General features: G+C 37.8%; 1 protein-coding gene across 1 annotated transcript; it reads left to right on the plus strand.

Annotated features, from left to right (window-relative positions):
* The first annotated feature begins 273 nt into the window (after positions 1-273).
* ZNF330 (zinc finger protein 330) lies at positions 274-22054 on the plus strand. Its single transcript, XM_072621113.1, has 11 exons — positions 274-402; positions 723-867; positions 5636-5767; positions 9064-9083; positions 9186-9256; positions 11504-11583; positions 14208-14334; positions 14831-14935; positions 17522-17568; positions 19626-19743; positions 21273-22054. The coding sequence occupies exons 3-11, from the start codon at positions 5648-5650 to the stop codon at positions 21545-21547; spliced, it is 963 nt and encodes a 320-aa protein (XP_072477214.1). The 5' UTR covers positions 274-402; positions 723-867; positions 5636-5647; the 3' UTR covers positions 21548-22054.
* The last annotated feature ends 4292 nt before the right edge of the window (positions 22055-26346 follow it).

A 26346-nucleotide genomic window follows, 5' to 3' on the forward strand; every position in this document is an offset into this window, starting at 1 on the left:
TCTTGCTTGGACTCTCCAGGGTGAGACAGCCCCGCCCCTCAGAACATAGCCCCGCCCCTCGAAACGCAACCCCGCCCCTCGGAAGGCAGTCCCGCCCCTCGGAGGGCAGCCCCGCCTCTCAGAAGACAGCCCCGCCCCTCGGAGGACAGCCCCGCCTCTCGGAAGGCCGTTTTGGTCCCAGGAAGGGAGGGCTGAGCAAACAGCCGGGTGGTGGCGACGGGGGTGGGGTCGTCGTCGCCTACGTGTCGGCGTGAGGGCGTGCTGACGTTACGCGCACGCCGGCCGGCCCCGCCCCCTCCCGTCCGCCCCTCCTCCCCACGTCTGCCTTCGGCGCCGTCGCGCCCGTGCGCTCGCTGTCACTCCGCCGCTGTCAGCGTCTGGCCGCGGGAGGCTCCGCCGTTGGTCAGTGCGGACGCGGGCGGGGGGAGCGCGGCCCGCAGGGGGGGAGGGGAAGGAGCCGGCGACGTCCAGCTGAGCCAGTGTCGCCTGCCCCCCGGGGGGAGGTCGTGTCCGGGCGGCTGGGGGTGGGGGCCCCCCGGGTCCGTGGGTCCCGGCCGCTATCGGAGGCTCGTCCCACGTTGTAGGGGAAGGGAGCGAGCCCCCCATTCTCCCGGGATTGTCCCCCAAATGACGTGCGCATGACCCCTGGTTTGAGGACCGTAGATTGGGAGCCGGCAGCCACCTTGGAGGCCGCCTAGCTCCTCCCCTCCCTTGTTTTACAGAGAAGGAAACTGAGGCCCAGAGAGGGGAAGTGGCTTCCGCAAGGTCACCCCCTGCCCCGGCGGCAGAGGCAGGATTCGAACCCGGGGCCCTCGGACTCCCCTGCTCCGCATTCTTCTCGGCCTCGGCGATTTCTGCGTGCTCCAGGTAGGGCTGCGGCCGGCCGGCCTCCTCCCTGGCTCCCTCCCCGCGGAGCGCCACGCAGGGCCCCGGCCGTTCCAGAACTCCCCGCAGTGAGGGAGCTCAGGCTTCCTGGTGGGAAAGCAGAATAAAACTTCGGAAGACGGAGAAGACAGAAACGGAGTCCAGCTGTCTGTGGCCAAACCCCAGGGGCTCGCCGCCCCCACCCCCACCCACGTGGCTTCTCTCATTTTCATGTTACGTGGATTCTGGTCCTCCTGAACCTTTTCAGTTTTACATAATCACCCTTGTGCCCCTTAGGATCGCAGTTGTCACCCTAAATCTTGGAGGTCTTCTAGCCCACACTCCTAATTTTGTACATGAGGAAACAGGTCTCCTAGAAATGAAATAGCTTGCCAGGGGGCTGCCAAAGATTTCTCCAACCATCTTTAGTTGCAAAAGATACCTTCCTGTGTTTTCACCCCCCAGAAGGATGTGATCTTTTATAATTTAGCAAAAATCCCTTATGGAAGCTTATTTGTGACGTATGATATGAGCAGTTGGTCTAAACCGGCTACCTGCCTAACTTTTCCCAGCAGTTTGTGTCAAATTAGGAAGTTTCTTTTACTCTGTACTCATCCCATGGTTTCTTAAATGTTGCAAAGAAATTTAGGGTTGGAGAGAGACAGAGGAAAGTGAATCTAAAGAGCAGACCTCTGAAATTCCATGTCTCATTTAAGATCCACGTTGAGAAAAGTTCTAATGTCTTTTCTTGGGGCTGAACAATTTTTTTTAGCCTTAAGATTTCATCAGTTTTTATAGTGGTCTAGTAGAGTTTACGGTAAAGTAAAGCTAATGCAATTTTAGAACTATCAGAGTGGATTGGGCTTCCTTAGAAGGTTATGTATGGGATCCCTCCAAACTCCCCCACCTGTTATTGGAAGTCTTCAAGCAGAAGCTGAAAGTCCAGTTGTTCAGGCTGTACTAGGGGGAAATCTTTTCCAGGTACAGTTTGAACTATAGCTGGCCATTGAGGTCTCCCCCCAGCTGAGATTCTTTGAACTTTGCTGACAAGAATCTTTTCCAGTGGCCCAGTTCCTGAGTAGTTCCAGAGTTTGGGAAATCCACCTTTTTTTGAACATGAAAGATTTGTTGAGAAAGAAGAATTATTCCTGAAGTGTCACAAATATTCCAGAGGTGTCCTCTTAGACCTTTTCACTGATTGAAAAGGGTTGCACTGAGCATTGTAGGTCTAGAGCTAAAAAAAGTTTCAGGGGCCAGTCACCTGGGACTAGTCGAAGCCTGTCTTTTTCCTTTTGAGGCTACTATGGCCTGAACAAGTTAAGCGTTTTGTTAGAGGGTCACAGAGAGGATCAGAGGCAGAAACTGAACTTTGGTTCAGAGTTCTTTCAAATGTACTGTTTATTCTAGACTAAATTACCCAGTTCAGTGTTCTTTTGCTGATATGGAATGGAGATCCAGAGAGGAGCACCCAGGTCCTCTGATTCTGACTCTGCTTCGGCTACTCGTTAAATAAAAATGTATTTTCTGGGCTGAGCACTGTTGAGGGTTCCCCCAGTCACCCAGGTTCACAATCTGGGAGCTGTCCATGGCTCTTGCTTCCTCTCTGTGTCCAGTCATTTGCTTAATCTTATCAGTTTTATCTTCATGGCATCTCACACCTCTCCCCTTCTCTCTAATCACAGTCACTATGCAGTAGGAGTCCTATGAGGGAAGAAATTTCCTAAGGATTTAGTGCTGGTCTGGAAAGTGATTTCCCCTTCACTGAAGGTCTTTAAGTGGGGATCACGTGATTACTTGTCCTAAATGTTGTAGATGGGATTCATGTTCAAGTGCTTTATAAGCACATTTTGTTGTCTGCTGTGTTTAAATTTCCCAGAGGCTAACCCAACTTAACTTTTAACATTTTCTTAGATTTGTGGCCTCAGACCCAGTTTAGTAATGTTGTATTTGCCATGGTAGACTATTGCAATATTGTGTGTTCCAAGCAACCAATCACTTGACCAACCTGCAGACTTAGTGTCTTCCTTCCAGAGTTTTTGCATGATTGGACACACAGCTTGGTTGCCCTGAAAGTTAGAACATAGATTAAATTGAATGCTGTCGTTTTATAGATTATAAATTTGAGGCCCAGAGAGATCAGGTTTACATGGCCAGTAAGCACTTGAATTCAGCTCATTTGACTGCAAATCCAGTATTTTTTCCTCTCTATACCATTATTGTAGCAATTAGGCACATTTTATTTGTAGACTAACTCACCCCTGTCCAATTCTTGCATATTGTGGTTGCTCAATGTGTTCTCTTTTAATTTTTTCCTTTTCATTTGATTAGTCCAACCTCTATAGAGGTTGACTGTGTGTGTCTTTGAGGTGACTCTGTAGCAGGCCTGCACAACATGTGGCCTCTGGGCCACCTATGAAAGGATTTTGGGTGGCTTGTGAAAAATGTAGAGTATGTAAAAGGAAGTAAAGATGTGATGAGTACTTTGTCCATGCCCTACTTGACCGTCCTGCCACTAGTCACTATTGTGCTCATCATACAAATTTGTGGGTGTGTTGCTACTGCACACTCTCTCCTATTTCTAATATGACCTATGGCAACCGATCCCTTGTCAGTCTGTCTCTGTCACATCTTTTCCCCATGTTTTTGGTCATTGCTGGTGTTGAACAGGAACAAAGTGAGTTCATCCACGCCAACACAGCTGATGTGTTGAGTGGAAACAGTATGAGGTCTTCTTCCCCTCCCTTGCTGTGGCTGCCCTCCACTTTACATGAGTGTCTGGTGTTCTCTCCAAGGTCAGACACTCAGTTCAATGTTTCTTTGTATTTGAGCAGTTACTGTAGAGATTTTTTGGTTCTAACATTAAAGATCTTGGGGCGACTGTAAAATGTGTGACAAAAGGAAATGGAAGGTCAAATCAGAACATAGAGTATTTATTCTGGAGTGGACAAATAGATAGGTGTTTACTTACATGAGACACAAAATATTGTGCCTTGTTTGCTGAGAAATAATAGCCATTTCAAAGAAATATACAGATCTTCATTGCCATTTTGAATCAAGACATCCTGACTTAAGCAAATTGGACACCGATGAAAAACAAAGCATCCAAATTGTTGAAAAATCTCATTGAGCAGCAAATTTCAAGAAAGTAAACTCAGAAAATGAGGTTAGTGTTCAGATTTGTAAAGAAACTGATGCTGCTGTAAGTGTTTTACTGAAGATGACTTCATAAAGAAGTGTTTTCTGATCGTAATTTCTGGATTATGTCCTGATGAAGAAAAGTGCTTTTGAGAAATAGTTTAATCATTAATTATACCTTTATTTGGAAAGAGAGTCATTAAAAACCTACCTGTAGCCTGAAGAATTTTAGCCTATTTTAATTTTGGCTCCTACCTACTGCAGGTCTGCTCTTGAGAGTCATAACCTTTAGCATTCATTGTAACGTTTAGCATCCTTAGTCTTGATACAGTTACTATCATCTGTAAGTTAATCTGGTGAACCTATCTGTTCTGTTGTGAATGAATTCTCCTGTATTTGGGATTTGAAACTTGTCTCTGCCTCTCCTAGCTTTGTGAATTGGAGCAAATCATTTAACCTCGTTGAACCTAATTTTTCTCAGCTATAAAATTATATGGTTGGAGTAACAGATGAGTATGATCTTTTCCATCTCTAACTCTGATTCTATGACACCTTCCATGAGAAGACAGCCCATATTCTTAAGCTAGTAGGCTTCGTTTTTCAAATGAAAAAGTCTCTGCCTTACATTTAAGATGAGCCTTTGCCAAGTTTTTGGAACTTGATGTTGCTTATCCTTAACTTCAGAGTTGCATGGGTTCTTTAATTTTGCTTGATTTGCTTATAGACAGGCAATAAAAAGGCTCCTTTTGTGGAAGTTTCTTGATTCATACTAATTAGATTTTATTCTCCTGTAAAATGGGCATTACTTAAACTATGATCGTTTAGAAATTTTTCCTTCAGAAATTGCAAAGCATGGCTAATGGCTAATTTCCAATTGACTAATAAGAAAACTATTAAATTTGAAGATTGTAGATCTGTAGCTTAAGTGAAGAAAATTAAAATATTAAAACCAACTTCAACTTGTTATGTTTTATTAAAATCACTTGACTATAACTTAGACTATATGGAAGGAAACAATGCCCTGAAAGTAGGTTACATAGAAGATATGATAACTTCTCAGAGAGAATGTATCATATTTGTGAATAGTGTTGTCAAGCTTAGTATATTTAAGTATTTATTTCTCAGTAAAGTAAATTATAAATCTATGTTACTGTATCATTTGGAAGGATGCTATACGTTAGATCAGTAAAGGATTATATATCTCTTATATCTGTTATATTATATCTACTAGTTATGTTGTCTCCAGAAAAGAAGTTTGGGTGGTTTTTTTTTTTTTTTGAGGGACGGGGATTGTAGTGCATCTTTTGAAGAATTCAGGATAAATAAAAGTTTTAATCTGAAATAAATGTTTGGGCTTTCAAAATAAATGCTATCTATTTTTTGACTTTCACATATTTTAGGATGATTCTGCGAATATAAATAAGTGCTTTGTTTTAAAAGAGTATGTGTTTTTAAGAATATCACTAATTTCTTAGTCAGGTAGCATATATAATGTATTAAATGTTTCCAAAAAATTAAATAATGTGGTTAATCCATTAGAATTACCAGGTTGAGAGAACAGTATGTTATATAATTTAAATTGGGTTAAAATAGTAAATGCAGCCAGATCTCAAATCTTCTTTTCTCTTATGTGCAGAAAGTAGGCAAAATGCCTAAAAAAAAGACTGGTGCAAGAAAGAAGGCTGAAAGCCGTCGAGAACGTGAAAAACAGCTGAGAGCAGCAAGAGGCAATATTGATTTAGCTAAACATCCATGTAACGCTTCAATGGTAATTCCCCCTCCCCCCCATTCAGTTAAATAACCATTTATTAAGAACACACACACACAGACACAGCTTTGTTCTAGACATCTGGGATACAAAGACAAAAACTAAGCAGTTACTGCCCTCAAGGAGCTTATATGTTCTACTGGGTGTATAATCATGTGTACAGATATATAATTATGTTATAATCGCTTCATTACTGGGAAAATCAGGCTTAGAGGAGAAGGTATCACCTGAACCAAGCCTTAATAAAGATTAAGAGGTAGAGGAAAGCCGGGAGTGCATCCTAGGCATGAGGGACAGCTTTTGCTGGAATGCATTGCACTGGAATTCGGTGTCAAGTTTGGGGAGAGGCTAGGAGGTCAATTTGGCTGGAATGTGGAGTATGTGAAGGGATATAACAGGAAATAATCCAGAAAGATAAGTCAGATTGTAGAGGACTTTAAATGCCAAATCAAAGTGTTTATATTTTATCCTAGTGTTTTAGGGAACCACTAAAATTTTTTTGATGGGTCAGATTTGAGTTTTAGTAATATTATTTTGTCACCTCTGTGTGGAGGATGAATTGGAGAAGGGAGAGACTAGATGCACAGACATCAGTAAGGAGGCTTGTCAGTGGTTTTTGTGAGATAGTCATTGAAATTAGAGGGAGGAGGATAGGTGTAAGAGATTCTGTGAAGGTAAAATTGACAAGATTTGGCAACCAAGTGAATATAGAGAGGAGGAAGAGCCAAAGATAATTTCCAGTGTGAACCTTGATGACTGGGAGTGTCCTCAACAGAAATAGGAAAGTTTGGAGGAGGGATGGGTTTTGGGGAAATGTTACAGTGAGTTCTGTTTTTGACGTGTTGAATTTCTAATTCTAGTGGAGGTGCCCAATAGGCACAAATGATTCAGAATCTGAATTAAGGAGAGAGGTTGAGGCAGAGTTGTGGATTTGGGAGTCATCAGCCAATTTGTAGATGACAATGAACCCATGGAAGTTGTTGAGATAACCCAGAATGAGCATGTAGAAAGTAAAGAAGAGGCGATGGTTCAGGGCAGATATTGATAAAACCAGATGCTGTTATTTACAGATTATAGTGAAAACACAGAGTACCATTATTTACAGTGTGCTGTCACATTTAATTTTAGTCTGGAATTTGATATCAAAAGATGATGCCTGTAGCCATATCTGTACATACCTATTATGCCTCCTGCATTGATTGTATTTTATTCCATTCTCTGTATAGCACCTAGCATATGATACATGCTAAATAGAACATCTATCTCAATAGGAAATGTTTTTTTGTTGGTAGTTTAAAAAAGTTGTCTCCAAAATAATGTTTTATATTGATGCAAGGTTGTGTTGTTGTACCTTTATGTGCTGTTCAGGTATTTGCTATTCAGGCATTTCAAACTCAGTATCTTAGGTCCTGTCCTATGAAAAACTTTCTGATGGGCCCTTGTAAGGAGCCAGCAGACCCCTCTTGCATTCCTCACCTTTTGCCCTGGTTGGTGAGCATTGGAAGTTTGTCAACATTCTTGATCTCTTTTATTTTGGGGATATTTCTCTATTGGGATATCTAGAGGCTTGGAGAAACTATTATGAAAATCTGGGTAGCAAAGTCTCAGAATCTCCTTGGGATCTGAGGATAAAAGAAGAGGCTCTGCTGTGACTTAGTAGGATGTAAGGACCTGATGATTCTTCTTGGGTGGTGCTGTGGGGACATGGGAGAACCCAGACTCTCCAAATGCAGCCACCTGGCTCCAACTCATGAGGACCCCAGGCCTCTTGGTTCCTGTGTCCATGGCCCTGGACTCCATACCTTAGGAAATGGGTGAAGCTTAACAGGGAGGCATAGAGGAGATTCTTAATTGAAAGTGTCCGAGTCCAACAAATGCCCACATTTGATTAAGCCATAGTGAGTAGTGGACAGTATTTACTCCTTCACTTTCCCTGCCTGTCAGCTTCTCATCTTCCACCTCTTCAGCTCCCTCTACATTCAGGAATATTGTTTTGTTTCTCTTTGACTCTCCCACTTCTACAAGTCTATTGAGTAGTTATTTTGCTAGCTGATCTATGAAAAGTCCCTGGCTAATTTTCCTCATCCTTGATCATCACAGATGTCACCATGCCAGGTATGGGGGATGTTGTTTATGGCCCCATTCATCTCTTTCTCTTGAAAGTTCCCTAGAAGGGAACTCTCCTAGTTGGAGTTGGGGTGAGATGGGGAACCAGATAGGTGGTTCAGAACTTCCTTGGGTCTCTTAATTCTGACCTTCCTCAGCTCTAGTCTTTTTTTACTAGGATCCTGTCTCCATCATCTCCTCTCTTTCCTTTTCTTCCTTCAAAGCTAAGCCCAGGTCCTACCTTCTCTGTGAAGTCTTGATATTCCCTGAGTAATGGAGTATTTTTTCCCCCATATTATTATTTCTTATATTGATTTGTGTACCTCCCATATTCCCTGTGTGATATAATCTTGTCAAAGGCTAGAACCATATTTCTTTTATCCTTGGTGTCTAGCACATTCTTTACGCAGAGTAGTTATGTAATAAATGTTACATTTTCTGAATTTCAGTTATGCTGATGTTCTTTCCTGTATCTGTTCCATGTTTTCCCCATACCTGTGCTAGGTTTCTACCTTAGTTTCATACTTCCCCAGTTACTCCTGTCTGTGCCACCACACTGCCGGCCCTGCCATTTCGATAGATGACCCTTCCTGGAAGAGTTTCTTTGTGCTTTTTATAGCAAATACAGGTCTGAACAGTATAGGCCACCAATTTCTGGGGTGGTTGGGATTATTCACAGAAGTAGTAACGTAGCATTTGATGCATACTCATCTCCTGCCTTTTTGGAAGCTCTCCCTGTATTTACCATGTCCCACTGACCTATCTTGGCTTTCCCCCTTTTTAAAATTCTTGCCTTCCTGATGTTGCTCTTCTCTTTTTTTAGTCGTTGTTTCATTCTACAATTTCCTCTACTGTATTATTATAACGTCTTATGTTTGTCTTTTTTCATCCTTGGATATAACTTCTTTTTTTTTGTGATCACTCCAGCTCTTTCCCATCTTCTGTTTCCATATCTCCATTTCATACATAACATAATTCAATGTGTGATTTTACTCAAGCCAAACATTCCTAGTTATGTTTGTGTATAAATATATATATATGTGTATATATATATATATATAGAGAGAGAGAGAGAGAGTCACCTAAAATATGTACTGACTGAATCAAAATTATGATGTAACCTTTATAAATTCCTTCACCTTCTTATGGCAATGGAAAATAAATATTTTATTGTATTTTTTTCCTTACAGGAGTGTGATAAATGTCAAAGGTAAATATTTAATTTTTTTCTTTGTACATTTCATTACAAAACTTGTATTTTGTTTTTTATAATTAGTTGATTTCACTCTTTATTTTTATTTCACATAACAAGACGACAGAAGAATAGAGCATTTTGTTACTTTTGTAATTCTGTGCAGAAGTTACCGCTGTGTGCACAGTGTGGTAAGTGTATATGACAAAGGACACATCTCTTTTTCTTTACAGAGCATTTTTTTATGTTAATAAGTTTTGACCTGAACTTGAATGTTCTTCACAAGCAATCTTATTATAATTGCTTGTAACAAGCAGTCTGTCTCACAGATAAACTTAATGTTAAAATACACTGCTTTTTCAGTAGCAGAAAAATACCGTTGTCTTTGCCTAAGAATCAATAAAATGCTGGGGAAAATTTGAAAGATCCAGGTTACCTTTTTTAGAAGAAATATCTCAGTTGCTGCATGATTTATATCCTACATCTGATTTATAGAGATCCACTTGTTTGGAAATCATGATCCCTTTAGTTAAAAACTGCTAATCTGATGGTGTGAGGTGGAGCTTCTTTGTCTTTCTCTAATTATTATTGCTTTGAAGCAAAATGGGCATATTCTTACCTTTTGAAATTATGTTGCTTTTGCTGTTGTCAGGTGCTTAGCAGATGCCCTTGAGGTTCTTCAACCCTTATATGGACTGATTTTTAGTTCAGAATAGAATAGGATATGCTACTGACCTAAGATAATAAGAATGGTAATTGTCATCATGAAAGGTCATTCAAACTAAACAGATAAGCAGGTTTAAAAAGGATTTCGGATACATTCATGAGTGATAAATAAAGGATGAAAAAGGAGTCAGCAGTATAAGGGTGTAACCTTTGAAGGTAATGTAGAGAGCCATTTATTTATCATACTGTCATACAGACTATTTTAATGTCACTTTTAGAGCTAGGAACAGAAAATGTAAGTCCACCATGGTCTCACATGGTCCACTATGTGAGTTCATTTGGAGTATGGTGTCTAAGGGATGTGAATCTGGTTTATGTCTGGGAGCTGAAAGGAAGGAAGACAGAAAGGTCAATTTCCTGACATTTTTGAGGGTGGGCCATGATAATAAGTAAAGGATGATTATTTTATGGAAAATAGTGGAGAACTAGAATAATGGGAAGGAAGTGTTTTGGATATATACTTCCCTGCTTATGTTCTTACTTGGTATCAGAAGCATGGGAATGTTGGGCAGTTGACTGGGTACAGCTGCTTTCTTGCTTACTATTACATCTCTCATCACTAGCAGCCGTCTCGCCTGTCTCAGAGGGTTTTATTTTATAGGCAGGCAGAGATCTTGTAAAATTATTTCTTTAAGCCATCTTTCCAGTTTAATTCCTTATGAGAGCTGAAAAATGGGTGATATATGAGATTTAGATAGTCCTTAATGACTTAAAAGGTATTTCTCTTCATGATGTCCTTGTCATCCTACTAGGATCAAGATTGGGGTTTTTCACTTTGTCAGTAGTGATTCCCATTGACTTTTTCCGGGGTCATTGGTTTCAACAACAAATTTATGAAAGGTTCTTCTTCAAAATTTCTGTTGCTAAGCCTATCTATAGGTTTTAAAATTTTTTTCTTTAATGGTGAACATGACTAATCAGATATATAAATTCATATTGAATAATAAACTCTGTACATATACTTTGTCTTGGTCTCAAACTTGAGATAATATTGCAAAATGAAGTTAGTAATAATATTGAATTTAGCTTTTTAAAATATTAATTATATAATGGGAAATTAGTAGAACTTTTAAAAAATTTAAACATTTTCATAGGATTTTAGATGTGGAATGGAACTTAGAGTTCAAATAGCCCTACCTCATCATTTTACAGATGAGAAACAGATCCAAAGAGGTTAAGTGTCACATAGGTAGTAGTTAATGGAAAAGGTAGGTCTAGAACCTCTACCGAATAATTCCAGGCTATTTTTTCCACCTACAGTACCATGCTGAATGCTATGTTGGGTAACAAACATAACAAAAATAAATGATTATTAAATACCAATGAGTATATTTCTAAGGGTGACGTATGCAGTTTCTGCGTTTGTGTCACAAGATGCTTAATATTGATACTAGATTATAAATTTGTGCATAAACTTTTATTTGGTGTGATTTTTGTGTGTAAATATCTATTGCACAAAATGCTTATTTTTATTAATATTACTTATCTTGAAAGAACTCCACACACAGTTAAATATCTTAGTTATAACCACTCTTCTAGTCACTCAGATAAGTAGTAAAGAATGTTGATTTAATTTGTTTTACTCCTGGACTGTTTTCTGTAGGAGAGTACACTAAGGGAAAAGATGAAGGCTTAGTAGATATTTTTGTATTATTCTTCAAGGTTAGTTTAAAACCTTTTTAAATTTTCTTTTTCCTTTTTTTTAAACATAGGAAAAACCAAATGTATGATGAAGTCTTCAGATTGTGTCATAAAGCATGCTGGCGTGTACAGTACTGGCCTTGCGATGGTGGTAAGGTTTCTAAACATCGTCTTTTAAAGTAAGACAAAATATTTAGGACAGTAAATAATTCTCATGGAAAATATTTTTCTAAGTTTGATGTCAAAGCATTATCTGTCTTTCTCTCTGTATGAGTCACTCTCAATTATCAACCTTGTGAATTACTCATGGAAAATTTTAAATCCCCAAATAACTTCTGTTTTATTACTCACGTGCATTTTCTTTGTTATTATGATCAAGAAATGCAAATCATTTTAATAGTAGAAATAATAGTCAGAAGACATTATTTCTATTAGTTGTCCCTTGTCAAGGAATGTTAATCAGTTTTGATTTAATGAAAGATTTTCAGCTAAGTGTTCTTCAGTGTGCTAAAAACCTTAACCAGGATTCACATCCTTAGTTAAATAAACAGTTAACAAAAGAACTTATAGCTAGTACCTTTTTATTTGAAAATTTACCTGCATGTCCCCCAAGGCTCTGTCCTGGTCCTTCTCTTCTTTTTCTATATTTTTCACCTGCAATAATCTCATCAATCCCAATGGGTTCAGTTATCTCTTTAGAGATGATTTCCAGATCTGTATATATTCCCAGATCTATATAATCTCTCTCCTATTCTCCAGTGTCACATCAGCTACTTGTCTTGGGCATTTTGAACTGGCTATCCATTAGGCCTCTCAAACTTCATATCTCTGGAACAGAACTCACTCTCTTTCCTCCCCTCTTCCTAACTTCCCTGTTACTGTACCACTGTTGTCTTAGTAACTTAGTCTTTCAGTCTAGGTGTCATCCTTGATTCTTCACTGTCTTACTCCCCATTTGCAATCATTTGCTAAGTCCTATTGATTTTACTTTGGTAACATTTCTTATATAATAGGTACCCATTTCTCCTCTAACTCATCCCCACTCCAGTGCAGTTCTTTATTACTTCACATCTGGACTTTATAATAGACTTTCAGTTGGTCCCTTTTATCAAACCTCTCCCCATTGCAGTCCATCCTCCAATCACATGCCATGTCATCCCCACTTACTCAGTAAATTCCAGTGCCTCCCTGTTATCTCTATGATCAAATATAAAAACCTTCATTTGAATTTTAAAACCCTTTACATCTGACCCTTTCCTGCCTTCCCAGTGAGGCCCTTTTCTTTTTCCAGTCTTATAATTTGTCTCTCTTCCACATACTATGATCCAGCAACAGTGACCTTCTTACTGTTATACACGCATGCAAATCTATTTCTTGACCCCCTGATTTTTAATACGTGGTTTTAGAAATTTTTCTGCATTTTTTGCTGTCATAGGACACATTTTTGTCCTTTGGAAAGCAAAACTGTTTTTTATGGAGGAAATCAATGGGAAAATATGATTTTGTTTATAAATTTTTTGTTATAGTCAACTGTTTAGGCACATTCTCTTGTGAAATAATTGCTGAGATAATTATGTATTGGGCCATTTATGTAGTGCTATACTCTATAATCAGAACCAAAAGTGTCCAAAAGGTCAATTTTTGCTTTCTTTGCCCCTGGATATTATTGTCAATAGTATTCTTCAGTAAAGGAGATTCCACTGATTTCTGGTGGCTTATTTATGTCTAATAGCTCTTCCTATCTTTTAAATATTTTTTAAATTTTCTTTTTTTTTTTTTTAATTATTTTTTCTGCCTCCCATCTTTTTCTCTTCATTGGAAGAAAAGAAAAAAAAATGACCTTGTAATGTATATACATACTCAAACAAAACAAATTCTCCTTTAAAAAAATTCCCTAAGGTGTATGAATGGGAAATATAATTGCTTCCCTTTAGTAGATGGACAAACCAATAAAACCATTTAAATATAATCACACGTAATTAGGGCATATATCTGGTAAAGTGCTGTATTTCAGAATTATGGCTCTTTTAGTGGCATATGCATTAGCATTCCACTTTAAAAGCCAAAAGCATTCGGCAGATTTACTATTTCGTGTATTGTTACCACTGTACAAGATCGAAGGACTTTTATTAGAAGAACATTTATTATGTATACTGTCTTAGCTTGGAACAGAGCTAGAGTAACTTACTCTGGTGTTTGGTTTATGTTATCGTTGTTGACAAACAAGCATCCTGAGTGATCATGTAAGAATATCATCAGCTGTCTTTTTAAACAATACTTTTGGCATTTTATCTCATTTATTCCAGAATAACTTCATGATCCTTTTTAGAAATTATGTGTATACTCTTTTTTTGAAAAAAAAAAATATTGATGCTAAAGTTCATTGAATTATAAGAAGCCCTTACCAGATAAGAAGTAAATGAATGCTACATCAGAATTGGAATTTATTTGCGAGATGCCGGTGAAAGAACCATTGTGCCTAGCCTTTCATTTTGATTTAGTGAGGTGTAATACCCTGTCTAGTGTGGAATGGATAAATAGGCTGCTGATTTCATGGATTTTGCACTGTTAAAGTTGTCCTACTCCCTTTCCCTCGGTTCCTTATGATTTTCAAGCAGGGTCTGCATGTAGTGAGTATTGCTGCAATATTTGGGTCCTGGTTGAGTTTTCCTGCTGTGAAACTGTTTATTGCACCAAAGGTAGATGAATTACAGCATGTATAGGGTTTGAAATAGTCAGTGGCCAAGACCAGTATTCCCCCCTCTTTGTTTACAGGGTGCTATCTGTGATTTCTGTGAAGCTTGGGTTTGTCATGGGAGGAAATGTCTGAGTACACATGCTTGTACCTGCCCTCTTACTGATGCAGAGTGTGTGGAATGTGAGAGAGGTGTGTGGGACCATGGTAAGTGATCGGAAATAAGGTAAAGTGAGGAAAAAATCTTCTACTTTGTTAGATATTTAGGTTATCTGTCATGCCATTCTGAATGCTGCTTGCAGAGTTATTTCTAGAGTTATAGTTAGTGGAAATAGTTTGATACCAGCTGTTGGCAACTATTAGTTGTCATGACAATATGTAGTAGCAGTCATTGTAGGTATTGTCCACTAGTATTGTTTACTCAGGCAACAAGAACAAATAATCTTCTTTAGGAATGGTGAATATTGTTTGGGAAGAGATAGAGAAGGGCAGTGGGGAAGAAGGGCTACTGAGGGTTGTTAAGCTATCTCCCCAAATAGTCTGGCTGTTGTCACTGTCTCTTTTAGGAGAACAGAAATTGCCAGATAATTTTTATGTTCCCCTTCAATAGCACATCACTTTTTAAAGCAGTGTCACCTAATGTAAGTTTACCTAATTTTTACTATGTCATCTCATTTGGGTATTGTGTTGGGAATTCCAACAGGAGGCAGAATATTCAGCTGCTCTTTTTGCCATAACTTCCTGTGTGAAGATGATCAGTTTGAACATCAAGCCAGCTGCCAGGTTTTGGAGGCAGAAACATTTAAATGTAAGTAATTTTATCTAAGTTGTTTTATCTATCCAAGGTACTTTCTTTAAAGAGTCTTAACATTTAGTGGAAAAAATATCATGCTTCCCAAGAAACCTCCCATGGAATGATAATTTAAGTATTGATTTTCCATATTGGATAAAATAATTGGATAAATAATTGGGTAAAATAATTCAAAAACACATAGCCTAGTGACTCAGTACTTTTGTAAATGAAATAACTTACTTTCCACAGGACTTGATACTTACATTATGTAGGTAAGCTGAATTTCTTCATTAGAGATGCATTCAAAGGCTCATATAGACTTTGTTATAAGAAGTGCTTTCTAAATATCTTGCTTTTCTCTGGTTTTAAAGTAAGTTTATTTACTAAGGGGTTTCTAAGATTTATAGTCTCTCACTGTTTCTAGGCTAATAGACAAAGTTTCAAAGACTAAAGGAGTGTCTGGAATTATGAATCAAGTGTGAGCCTTTTAGACACATTGCAAGAACATGTAGCAAAACACTGATTTTTTTCCTTTGTCCGTTTTATAGCACACGGAATAAAAGGCAGGGAACTGCGAATGATAGCGTTGTGATTCTGTCATCTTTTAGTGATGCACTAAGAGACACAAGCAGAGCCCCGAACTCTGTAATCACCAGCATCCCGGGAGGGAACGAGCCCTGCGTCATTGATGTGTGATACTAAAATCAGGCTCGTTGTAAATTCACAATGTTCTTTTATTTGCTATCGTTAATTCTTAAAGGCCTTCCTTTTCTCTGCCATCTGGTTTGTTCTTTGTTTCCTCACTAATCGCTCTTGAACATGGGAAGGGTCTTGAAATTCTATTCTACTGGCTCCATATTAGTGTAGCAAGTGTAGGCTACTTTTATTCCTCAGTTGGTTGAATCTAATAATTTATGCATTTGACATTATAACTGAATTGCAGGAATTTTAAATTTGAGTTATAACAACATTCTGGAGTGTCCCAAACCAGATTAAAATGTAATTGGGAAGTATTCAGCAAAATAAATAAAAAGATAATAAAACATAGATAACAGTGCATTTTAAAACTAAGTCAATACGTAGCCTGCAGGGATCTTTAAGTATGAGTTAGTCACTCCTGTTTCTATTTGGGCTTGATGCTACTGCATGTTTTATATATATATATATATATATATATATATATATAATCATCATTGTTTCTAAAATGTATATTAAAAAATTGTACTGCACGTGGTAAAAATGTGCTGCTGGAGGATAATTTTAAAAATAAAATTAGGTGAAGAAACTTCATGCTATTGGAAAGTATATATCTTTTTTGACTAATAGGCAGTTAGGGGCATAGTGGATAGAATGCCTGAGTTCAAATTCTGCTCCAGACACTAGCTGGGTGACTATTTAAGCAGCAAGTCATTTAACTTCTCTCTCAGTTTCTTCATCTGTGTTGTTTTGAGGATCACATGAGGTAACATACATAAAGCACATTCCAAATCTTAAAGCATTATGTAAGTGCTAGCTGCTGTTATTGTTAATGGAAATATTGTTTTTCCCACCTATGTAAGGCAGCAGTAGAGCTGCAGATTTTGGCTGGCAGGCCACAGACTGAGGGGAATCTGAGGGCCAAACCTAGAGGGATAGGTGGATCTGGGCAGGCCCTATTTCCCACATAGCCCCTCACAAACTGCCACTTGGGTTAGACTCTAAGACATAGTTTAAGTATAAAGTGATTGCTACAGCAAAGAGGATGAGAAAGCCAGCACAGACATAGCTGCTGAGGGAAATACCACTTTAGGGTATAAATGTATTTGTGAAACATTATGGGGAAGGATAGTAGAAGATTACAAGGAATATTGCCCTACAAAATAGGGATGAGCATTGGGGAAGATGCTGCAGGAAACTTCATGTTATGCCCAACCAAGCTGGATGACCCCAGGAGTATATATAACAGGTAGGAGGAAAAATAAATGAAAGAAATGGAACAGAGCTGCCAGTGTTACTTTAAAAAATATTGATGTTGATGACAGTAGATTCACCAAATTTATACTCTAGCATTCTAGTACTTAATGTACTTTTCTGTCTTCTACCAAATCCAATACTCTGTTTCCTTCCTCCACCCTTGCTTTACAAACTTATTGTTCTGTCCACTTATGTGAAATTGGCAGGGTAAAGTGGTGGTATTTGAATCCACAAAATCACAGACTTGTGTCAATAGTGGTGTTTGGAGTAGCCCTTTGAATACCTATGTTATGTGTGGGTGACTAAAGGCCCTTGCTTTGATCGGCGAGGTAAAAGATGGTTGGGACCCCTGTAGATAAGGATGATGGTGGTGCGGTTCGTCAGATGCTGGCAAATTGGAGAAACCTGCAGTAATAACTGGAGAAAAGCAAAGTTCTATGAATCAAAACAGATTTTGTAGGTTTCCCTTTTCTTTATTGGGGATCCCATCATAACTCTGGGTACGCTCATGTTTTCAAGTTTGCATTTTGGTACAGGATAATTAGAAATTAGGTAATGGATCTGAGGGTTCAACCTTAGATGCAGATTTGTGGAAACAGCAATGTCAGTTTTCATTTGAAAATGACAAAAAGCTATCTTCTCCCGCAGGTGTTTCCTGTAATCGACTGGGACAGCACTCATGCCTCCGTTGTAAGGTAATGAATCCCTTGTATATTTTAGTTCAGGGTTTCCTTTATGATCCTAACTCGGCAGCCAGTTCTTGTATTGTTCATAAACATCATTTTGCTGGAAGGAATGTGAGCAGTGACTCCAGGAGTTGAATTCCCTCGCTTTATATTATAAATAAGGAAACATTGGCCAAGGGAGGTTACATAACTTTAACTTGCCTGGGGTTGTATGATAGCAGAAATGGGACCGAAGCCTAGGTCTTCTGACTCCCGTTCAGGTGCTCTTTCCACTGTTTCTGCTCCCACTATAGGGGGAATCAGAATATACTATCTGAAATGATCACTATGTTTTCGATAAATATTAAACAGACCATTTTTTTCCCTTATTAAAAAATGCATTTATTGTTAGCAGAAAGGAGAGATGTTTCTGGAATTGGGAAGAAGAGTTGAGTTCAAGTTTGGCCTCAGACACTATATTAGTGTGACTCGGGGCTTAATCTCTGTTTGCCTCAGTTTCTTCATCTGGAAAATGGGGATCATGATAGCACCTACCTCTTTCCAGCATTGTTGTCAGGCTAAAATAAGATAGTATTTGTAAAGTGATTTCCAGACCTTAAAGTACCAGAAAAATGTTGTTGTTATTATTTTAACTTGCATAACGCATTACTGAAAATGGCCATTGTATATAGCCAGAGTTGTTGAAGATTGGTTGTTTTTTTCTAGAATTTTGATGATAAAAAAAAAACAAAACAAAAGCCACTATCCCACTCCATACTGTGTTTTCCCCAGGATTGTTGCCCCTTAGACTATGGGTTCTTAATCTTGGTGCAGGGAGAGGGAAGGTAGGAGAATAACATTTACATAGCCCTAGCCCCTACCATGTGCTGGGTGCTGTACTAAGTGCTTCTCAAATGTTACCTTGTTTGCTTCTCACAACAACCGTTGAAGGTAGGAGTTGTTATATTATCCAGATTTTACAACCGAGAAAATAGGCAAACTGGTTAGATGACTTGCCGAAGGTCACAGCTTCTAAATGTCTGAGGCAGGATTTGAACTTGAGTCTCCCTGACTCCAGGCCCAGCACTTTAATTGCTGTCTCACCCAGCTGCCTGTTATAACTAGCATTTATATAATATTAAGTTTTGTGAAGCACTTTACAAATATTACCTCATTTTGTAATTAGAACATCCCTGGTAGGTAAGTGCTTTTTATCATTAATATTATTGTTATTCCCATTTTATAGATCAGAAATCTGAGACAGAGTTTAAATAACTTGCCCATGGTCATAGCTAGTAAAAGGTCTGGAGCAGGATTTGAACTCAGGTCTTTCTGACTCCACATATAGATCTATGAGTTTGCTTTTATTTGTTTATAAATTTGTTTACAAGTAAATATGTAAATATTTATCTAGCTTTTTATCTGTTTACTTGTTTGCTTATTTAGAAATTTTGATAACTCTATTTAAATATACTTGGTTTCCTTCACAATTACATACATTTTTTTTGATGCACTTAAAATCATTATTCTGAGAAGAGGTCCATAGGTTTCACCAGATTGCAAAAGGGGCCCATGACATGGAAATGGTTAAGAACCTTTGCCTCAGATAATTCCACTTTATTGTGGGTCACTTAACCATTTCTTAGTTGTAGCAAACACTTTCATAGTTGTTTATCTAGGCCATATCCAGCATTAACTTCACCCGTCATTTTGGATCAGACTTGCTAATTGAGAGCACGATTTCAATTTGTAAATTTTGGTGGTTATCTGCTTCATTTCTGAGCATATGTTGTTATTATGGGGGAGAAATCTTTTGTGGTATTGAGTACTCTCTCTATGATGTACTGCATATATGAGGGAGACCCCACCCTGTGGTAAGTTATAGTCTTAAATTACAATTTATTGACCCTGTACTGATTGATCCAGACTTTGTTTCCCCTGAGAACCCCCACTTGATTTTATTCCTTCCCAGAAGGGATATTTCTCTGATCCTGTGACAACTGTATTTCCCTCTATGCTCAGTCAATAGTATTTCTTGAACTTTCACAAAATAATATTACTCAGTTATTCCCTTCTTTTCTTCTTAGGCTTGTTTCTGTGATGATCATACAAGGAGCAAAGTGTTTAAGCAAGAAAAAGGAAAAGAACCTCCCTGTCCTAAATGTGGACACGAAACTCAAGAGACTAAGGATCTGAGCATGTCAAGTAAGACTTTTCTTTCAACAGCCGTACTTAGGCATTATAATTGAGTACAGCATTTTTATGCTTAATGTTTTCATCGGGTTAAGGAAATTGGACTTGGCACTGCTGTGAAGAAATATGCAAATTAATTTGAAAATTAGATCATTTGGGGGGGGTATAACTTATGTGGTCAGACCTAAATTTATCTTAGTTAATGCCATGCTAATTACAGAAATTTAAAGATTTGGCCTTTTTTTTTTTTCTTCTCCACCCCCTGCCTCCATTTTCCTGCTAATCTCTAGTTCACTATTAAATTCAGAAGAAATATTTGAAGTAATTTTAGGTTTTTGTGAATATTTGATCATAATCACAGAATGAGAGGCATTGTGGTATAGTGAATACAGAACAGGCCACAAGGTTGAGAAGACCTGCCTCTGAAACATAGTGACTGTGTGACCCTGGGCAAATCACTTAACCTTTCAGCGTCCCAGGAACCAAGACTTTATATTGAAGAGAATTTGTGTCTGCATTGGTAGAGTGTGTTTTCTTACCAGGAGTTCCTCTCATCAATGAAATTATATGTTCAATAAAAATAAAAAAAGATATTAGGGATAAAATGTACTTTAGAAATTATTTAGCACAACCTCTTTTTTTTACATAGGAGGAAAATGAAAATATATATGATTTTTAGAGTGCTTTATATGACATGTATAAAGTTATTATCTAGTAAGATTATGGGTGAAGTGATCGAATGAAAAACAAGAGATGTATTTTTTACAGACTCTTGCCCACTCTCCATTATCTGTTGCTTATACTCTAGACTAACCCAATTGCTGACTTCTTTTTCAGTTTTGCAGCTGTAGAAAAACAGGACAAATTGAGTGAATCTGTTTTACATGGTGTCTTGTTCATTTATATGCATGTCTAATTATCTAAAGAGTAAGATTGCATATGAAGTCTATTGCATCCTGAAAGTGATTTGAGTACAAAGTGAAGAATGAACTTGTGTTGTACACCAAACCTAGTTAAAATACCTCTTTTTTCTACTGTTGTGGTCAAGAAATTGACTGTTCTTATGTCTTCACAAAATAGCATAGTTATGTATCTTTTCTGTTTTCCTGTCTCTAAAAAACTTGACAATAAACCAGCGATAGCATCAACCTGGGGCATAAAACGAAGAGATGCCAAGGCCTGCAAAAAAGACCAGCTCTTGTCAGCTGCATTTGACGATAGAGATGCCAGCTCTCTTGATTAAATGATTATTGCTATGGGATGTACTATTATTGTTTGATGTGTATGTCTTGCATAAATGTCATAAACAGTTTGTTGGAGGATAACATTGCTTACATGTTTTATTTTTTAAAAGCATTAGTTGCTTTTCCATTAAGAATAGAATGAGGGCATTTGGAATGAAACTGAAGCATTTAAGAAAGGATTTTAAAATTTATTGGGTGGAGTTGTCAAAAAGTAGCCATGATTAGAATTATTTCATATACCTTAGAAAAGATGTTGAAAAATGTGAGTGCTGAATTCATGCCTCTTTCTTATTGTAGCGCGCTCCTTGAAGTTTGGCCGGCAAACTGGAGGCGAAGAAGCAGATGGAGCTTCTGGGTATGATGCTTATTGGAAGAATCTTGCCTCAGGAAAGTATGGAGATACAGGGTACCAGGAAGAAGAAGATGATGACTATGAAGCAGAAGAGGATGATGAGGAAGAGGATGAAAGAGGAAAAGATTCAGATACGGAGACCACAGATCTGTTCACTAATTTGAATTTAGGAAGGACCTATGCCAGTGGCTATGCTCACTATGAGGAACCTGAAGACTAAGAATTACATGTGTTGCACATGAGTGGCATAGTATCTGATGGTGTGTGTGTATGTGTGTGTGTGTGTGTGAGTGTGTTTGGTGAATTGTGTATATGTGGTTTTCAAGAGTAGTAGTTAGGCCTTGTGCTAGATGGTAGCCATACTTATTAAGGGAAAAGGGGGCATAGATCTTTTATTGAAAATGCAAAATCAGACTTAATGAGTTGAGAGGAAAATAATTATTCTTATTCACCCAAGTATTGAAGCATCATGGACGAGGTTGTTTCTGATTATTATCTTGTGGCTTCACCACAAAACTGGAAGTATGGGAATAGTAATATAAGAAGATAATTGTATTTGTTGGAAATTAAATTTTCATTTTTCTTAAGTGTCTAATTCCATCTTTGTCATTTTACAAGCTGTGTTATTGCAGAAATTTATTAATGTATTTTCCTCATGTCAATAGATGGCCAGAGTTCTAGTATATAATATATATTCTGAAATAATTAAATATTCATGTTGTCTTAATTTTTGAATTGGCCTTACTTTTTACATTATGCATGTGATAGTTCATTGGGGGTGGGATACGGTTGAAATTAAAGTAGCATAAGACCTATTTTTCTGTTTTTGACAATGTATTTCTTTAATGTTTACATGGACCTGGGATCTCATCCAAATGGGTATTCCTTCCATCAGTAAAAATAGTCCATTAGAGGCCTTGTTTTTTCAGCATGGCCTCTAGGTGGCTCAGTAGTTAGATCCCCATCCTTGGAGTCAGGAAGACCTGCATTTAAATCCTGTCTAGGACATTTCCCAGCTCCCTAGGCAAGTCACTTAACATCTCAGCCTTAAGAAACCTTGTCTGCAAAATGGGGATAGTAGCACCTATCTCCTCACAACAGTGAGGATCTCAAGCAGTGATCTGTATAAAGGGCTTTCTGAATGTTAGCTGTTATGATGATCATTTCCTGATCTCTTGGGTGTGGATCCAACTCTTGAACTCTGTTATTCAGTGCACCCTACACGTGAGCAGCCCCACACTGTTTCCAGTCATAAAGGCTTTTGATGCCACTGTCACCACATAAAGGCTGTCGTTGGAAATAGATTGCACCTCTACTTGTGCCTGCCATGGTTTTTTATTTCCCTTTTGTCACTCAAAACACTGATTCTTGAAAGAAAGATGTAACAAGATTTATACCCATATAAGCTCATGAAGGGAAAAGAGGAAGAAGCTTTGGTAGGGTCAGTGACAAGCATCTCACAGCCCCCTTCCCCTTATTTAATACTGGGCCCAACTCATTCTTTTGCAATACCTCATACAGAAATATATCCTGATGGATTAGCTAAGTGAATCGGTCATCCAACCGGTTTTCATCATCTGAAGACTAGGCATATTTAATCCATTTTGGGGTTTTTTTTTCAGTGTGGACCGTTAGGCTTGTCTCTTGATTCATGTAACTCACTGAGAAAGCCTTGTAATGTTCATTTCCTTGATGCAATCAACACAATGTCATTTGAAAAGTATTTGTGGAGAACTTCACTGTCCGTGGGAAGCCCCTGCACTGACCTTTAATGACTAGAGGAAAACAATATGCTTTACATCTTGCTTGATATTAATAATCAGAGGCACCTAACAGTTATCTCTAACATCTAGGAATCATGTAAGGTCTTGATGTATGTATCTGTATCTAAGAAAGCCTTTAAAGCTGTGTTTTGCTCTGGTGAGTCATGTTTTATAATGAAATAAGACATTGTATTCTTTGCACCTTTTTTTAAAGGCTTTTAAAAACATCTTGAACTTAACTGAATAACATTGAACATTTCTATCTATATAGAGCACAAGATGACGATTGCATTTGAGCCATGAATTTGTTTTATGTTACTTACTTTAAAATATATATGCATACATAATAAATTACATGTCACTTTCAAAACTATCCTGTTTGTGTTTCCCTCTGAACTTTGCTTCTGTGCATTTAAAAATATATATTTCAATTGCTTTCTTAGCATCACTATTGCTAACCTAGCACCCCTTCCCAATAAAAAGCTTAGAGAAAAAAAACACTACTTTTAACTAAGAAACATTGTCAAAACAACACCGGTCAGAGATCCTTTGGAGACATGGTTGGTTACTGCGTTGATCATAGTTCTTAAACCTTTGAAAAGTGTTTTTCTTTGCAATGTTTTCCTTGTATCAAACATTGTCCTGGTTCTGCTTACTTCACCCTATCAGTTCAAGCTACCTCGGACTCTCTGAAGTTTGTCTTGTTCTATCTTGTCAATAATTTGGTAGTATTCCATTACAATTACATGACACAATTCAGGAATTCTGAATTTGAGGGGCACCCCATTAGAGTCTAATCCTTTCTATTTTTTTCTTTTTAATTCCCCCAGAATCAGTAAGCTAATTTTCCTTGCAGCTGTTTTTCTTTCCCTTATATTTTTCTTTCATCTTAACTTCACTTTCACCCTATCCACACATTTGTAGCGTATGAGATGTTTCAGTACCAAATTATGTGTTCAACTTTTCTTTATCTTTCAGATATGTGTAGTTCATCTGATGACTACTACCCTTATTCCTTTCCTCTTTAGAGATGCTAGCAGTAGCAATAAGAAAAAAGAAATGGAAGGAATCACAATGGGCAATGAGGTAATAAAACTATTTCTTTTTGCAGACAACAGAATGGTATACTTGGAAAATATGAGAGATTCAAAAAGCTTGATGAAACAATTTTAGCAGAGTAGCAGGTTATAAAATAAACCCACATAAATCATCAGTCTAGAAAGACTGATATATCACCAACAAAACCCCGTAAAAAGAGATAGTAATAAGGACTGGGGTCGTCACAGCAAAAATAACTTTAGCTACCTATTTTCACCTATAATTCATCTACTTTTTCCTTGAAAAATTTGAATATTATATATAGCAGTTGGTGAATATGTTTAGTATTGATTTTACTTCATTATTTATGATCCTTTCTAACATAATGTAGTTTCCCTGCTTATCTATTTTAACTAAATCTATTTTAGCTTTAACTTTGAGATCATGATTGCTACCCCTGGTTGTTGTTGTTGTTTTTTTTTTTACACCAGCTGGAGCATAATAAACTCTGCTCTAGCTCTAAGTTTTAACTCCATGCATTTCTCTCATTTTTATATGTGTTTCTTGTAAACAATATATTGTCAGGTTCTGATTTTTGACCTATTCTAAAGTTATTTCTATGTAAGTTAAGAAAATTTTTTATCCTTCTAAGTATATATTATTTGTTCTTTAACTCAGTTACCATGAGAATAAGGTTCTTTTATTACCCACCTTCTACCTCTAATCTCCTCCATTTTAACAGTTCTTCCATTCACATCTCTTTTGTAAGAGATAATTTGCTCTAATTTCTATTTTACCTTCTATATCTAAACCTTCAGGGCAATTTTCATTAGTAATTTCTTCAAGTATAAGTGTTTAGACTTTTTTTTATCATAGCTTTCAGGTAGTCTAACAATTCCGGGTCAGTTGTTTTTCTTTTTCTTTTTTTTAAAATTTGTTTATTTTTACTTTTCAACATTCATTTCCACAAGATTTTGAGTTCCACCTTTTCTCTCCATCTCTCCCCTTTCCAACCCCAAAACACTGTGCATTCTGATTACCCTTTCCCCCAATCTGTCCTCCCTTCTATCACACCCCTCCCTTCCCTTATCCATATCTCTCTTGTAGGGCAAGATAGATTTCTATACCCCTTTACCTGTATTTCTTATTTCCCAGTTGCACGCAAAACCAATTCTCAACATTTGTTCCAACTTCTCTCCCTTCCTCTCTCCCCACCCATCACCACTGAGAAGGCAAGCAATTCAATATAAGCTATACATGTGTAGTTATGTAATAGTCATGTTGTAAAAGACTAACTGTATTTCCCTCCATCCTATCCTGCCCCCCCATTTATTCTATTCTCTCTTTTGACCTTGTCCCTCCCCAAAAGTGTTTACTTCTAATTACACCCCTCTTCTCATTTTCCCTCCCTGCTATCATCCCCCTTCACTCCACTTATCCCCTTCTTCCCTACTTTCCTGTAGCCTAAGATAGATTTTCATACCAAATTGAGTGTGCATGTTATTCCCTCCTTAAGCCAAATGTGATGGGGATAAGCTTCACTTTTTCCCTCTCACCTCCCCCGTTTTCCCCTCCATTGAAAAAGCTTTTTCTTGCCTCTTTTATGAGAGGTAATTTGCTCCATTCCATTTCTCCCTTTCTCCTCCCAATATATTCCTCTCTCACCCCTTAATTTTATATTTTTAGATATCATCCTTTCCTATTCACTTCACGGTGTGCCCTCTGTCTATATGTATGTAATCCCTCCAACTACCCGAATACTGAGAAAAGTCTCAAGAGTTACAAATATTATCTTTCCATGTAGGAATGTAAACAGTTCAGCTTTAGTAAGTTCCTTATGATTTCTCTTTCCTGTTTACCTTTTCATGCTTCTCTTGATTCTTGTGTTTGAAAGTCAAACTTTCTGTTCAGTTCTGCTCTTTTCATCCAGAATGCTTGAAAGTCCTCTATTTCGTCGAATGACCATTTTTTCCCCTGAAGTATTATACTCAATTTTGCTGGGTAGGAAATTCTTGGTTTTAATTCTAGTTCCTTTGACTTCTGGAATATCCCTTAATGTAGAAGCTGCCAGATCCTGTGTTATCCTGATTGTATTTCTACAATACTTGAATTGTTTCTGGCTGCTTGCAATATTTTCTCTTTGACCTGGGAACTCTGGAATTTGACTACAGTATTCCTAGGTGTTTTTTTTTTCAGATCTCTTTCAGGAGGTGATTGG

Source organism: Notamacropus eugenii, chromosome 6, assembly GCF_028372415.1.
Source record: "Notamacropus eugenii isolate mMacEug1 chromosome 6, mMacEug1.pri_v2, whole genome shotgun sequence".
NCBI lineage: Eukaryota > Metazoa > Chordata > Mammalia > Diprotodontia > Macropodidae > Notamacropus > Notamacropus eugenii.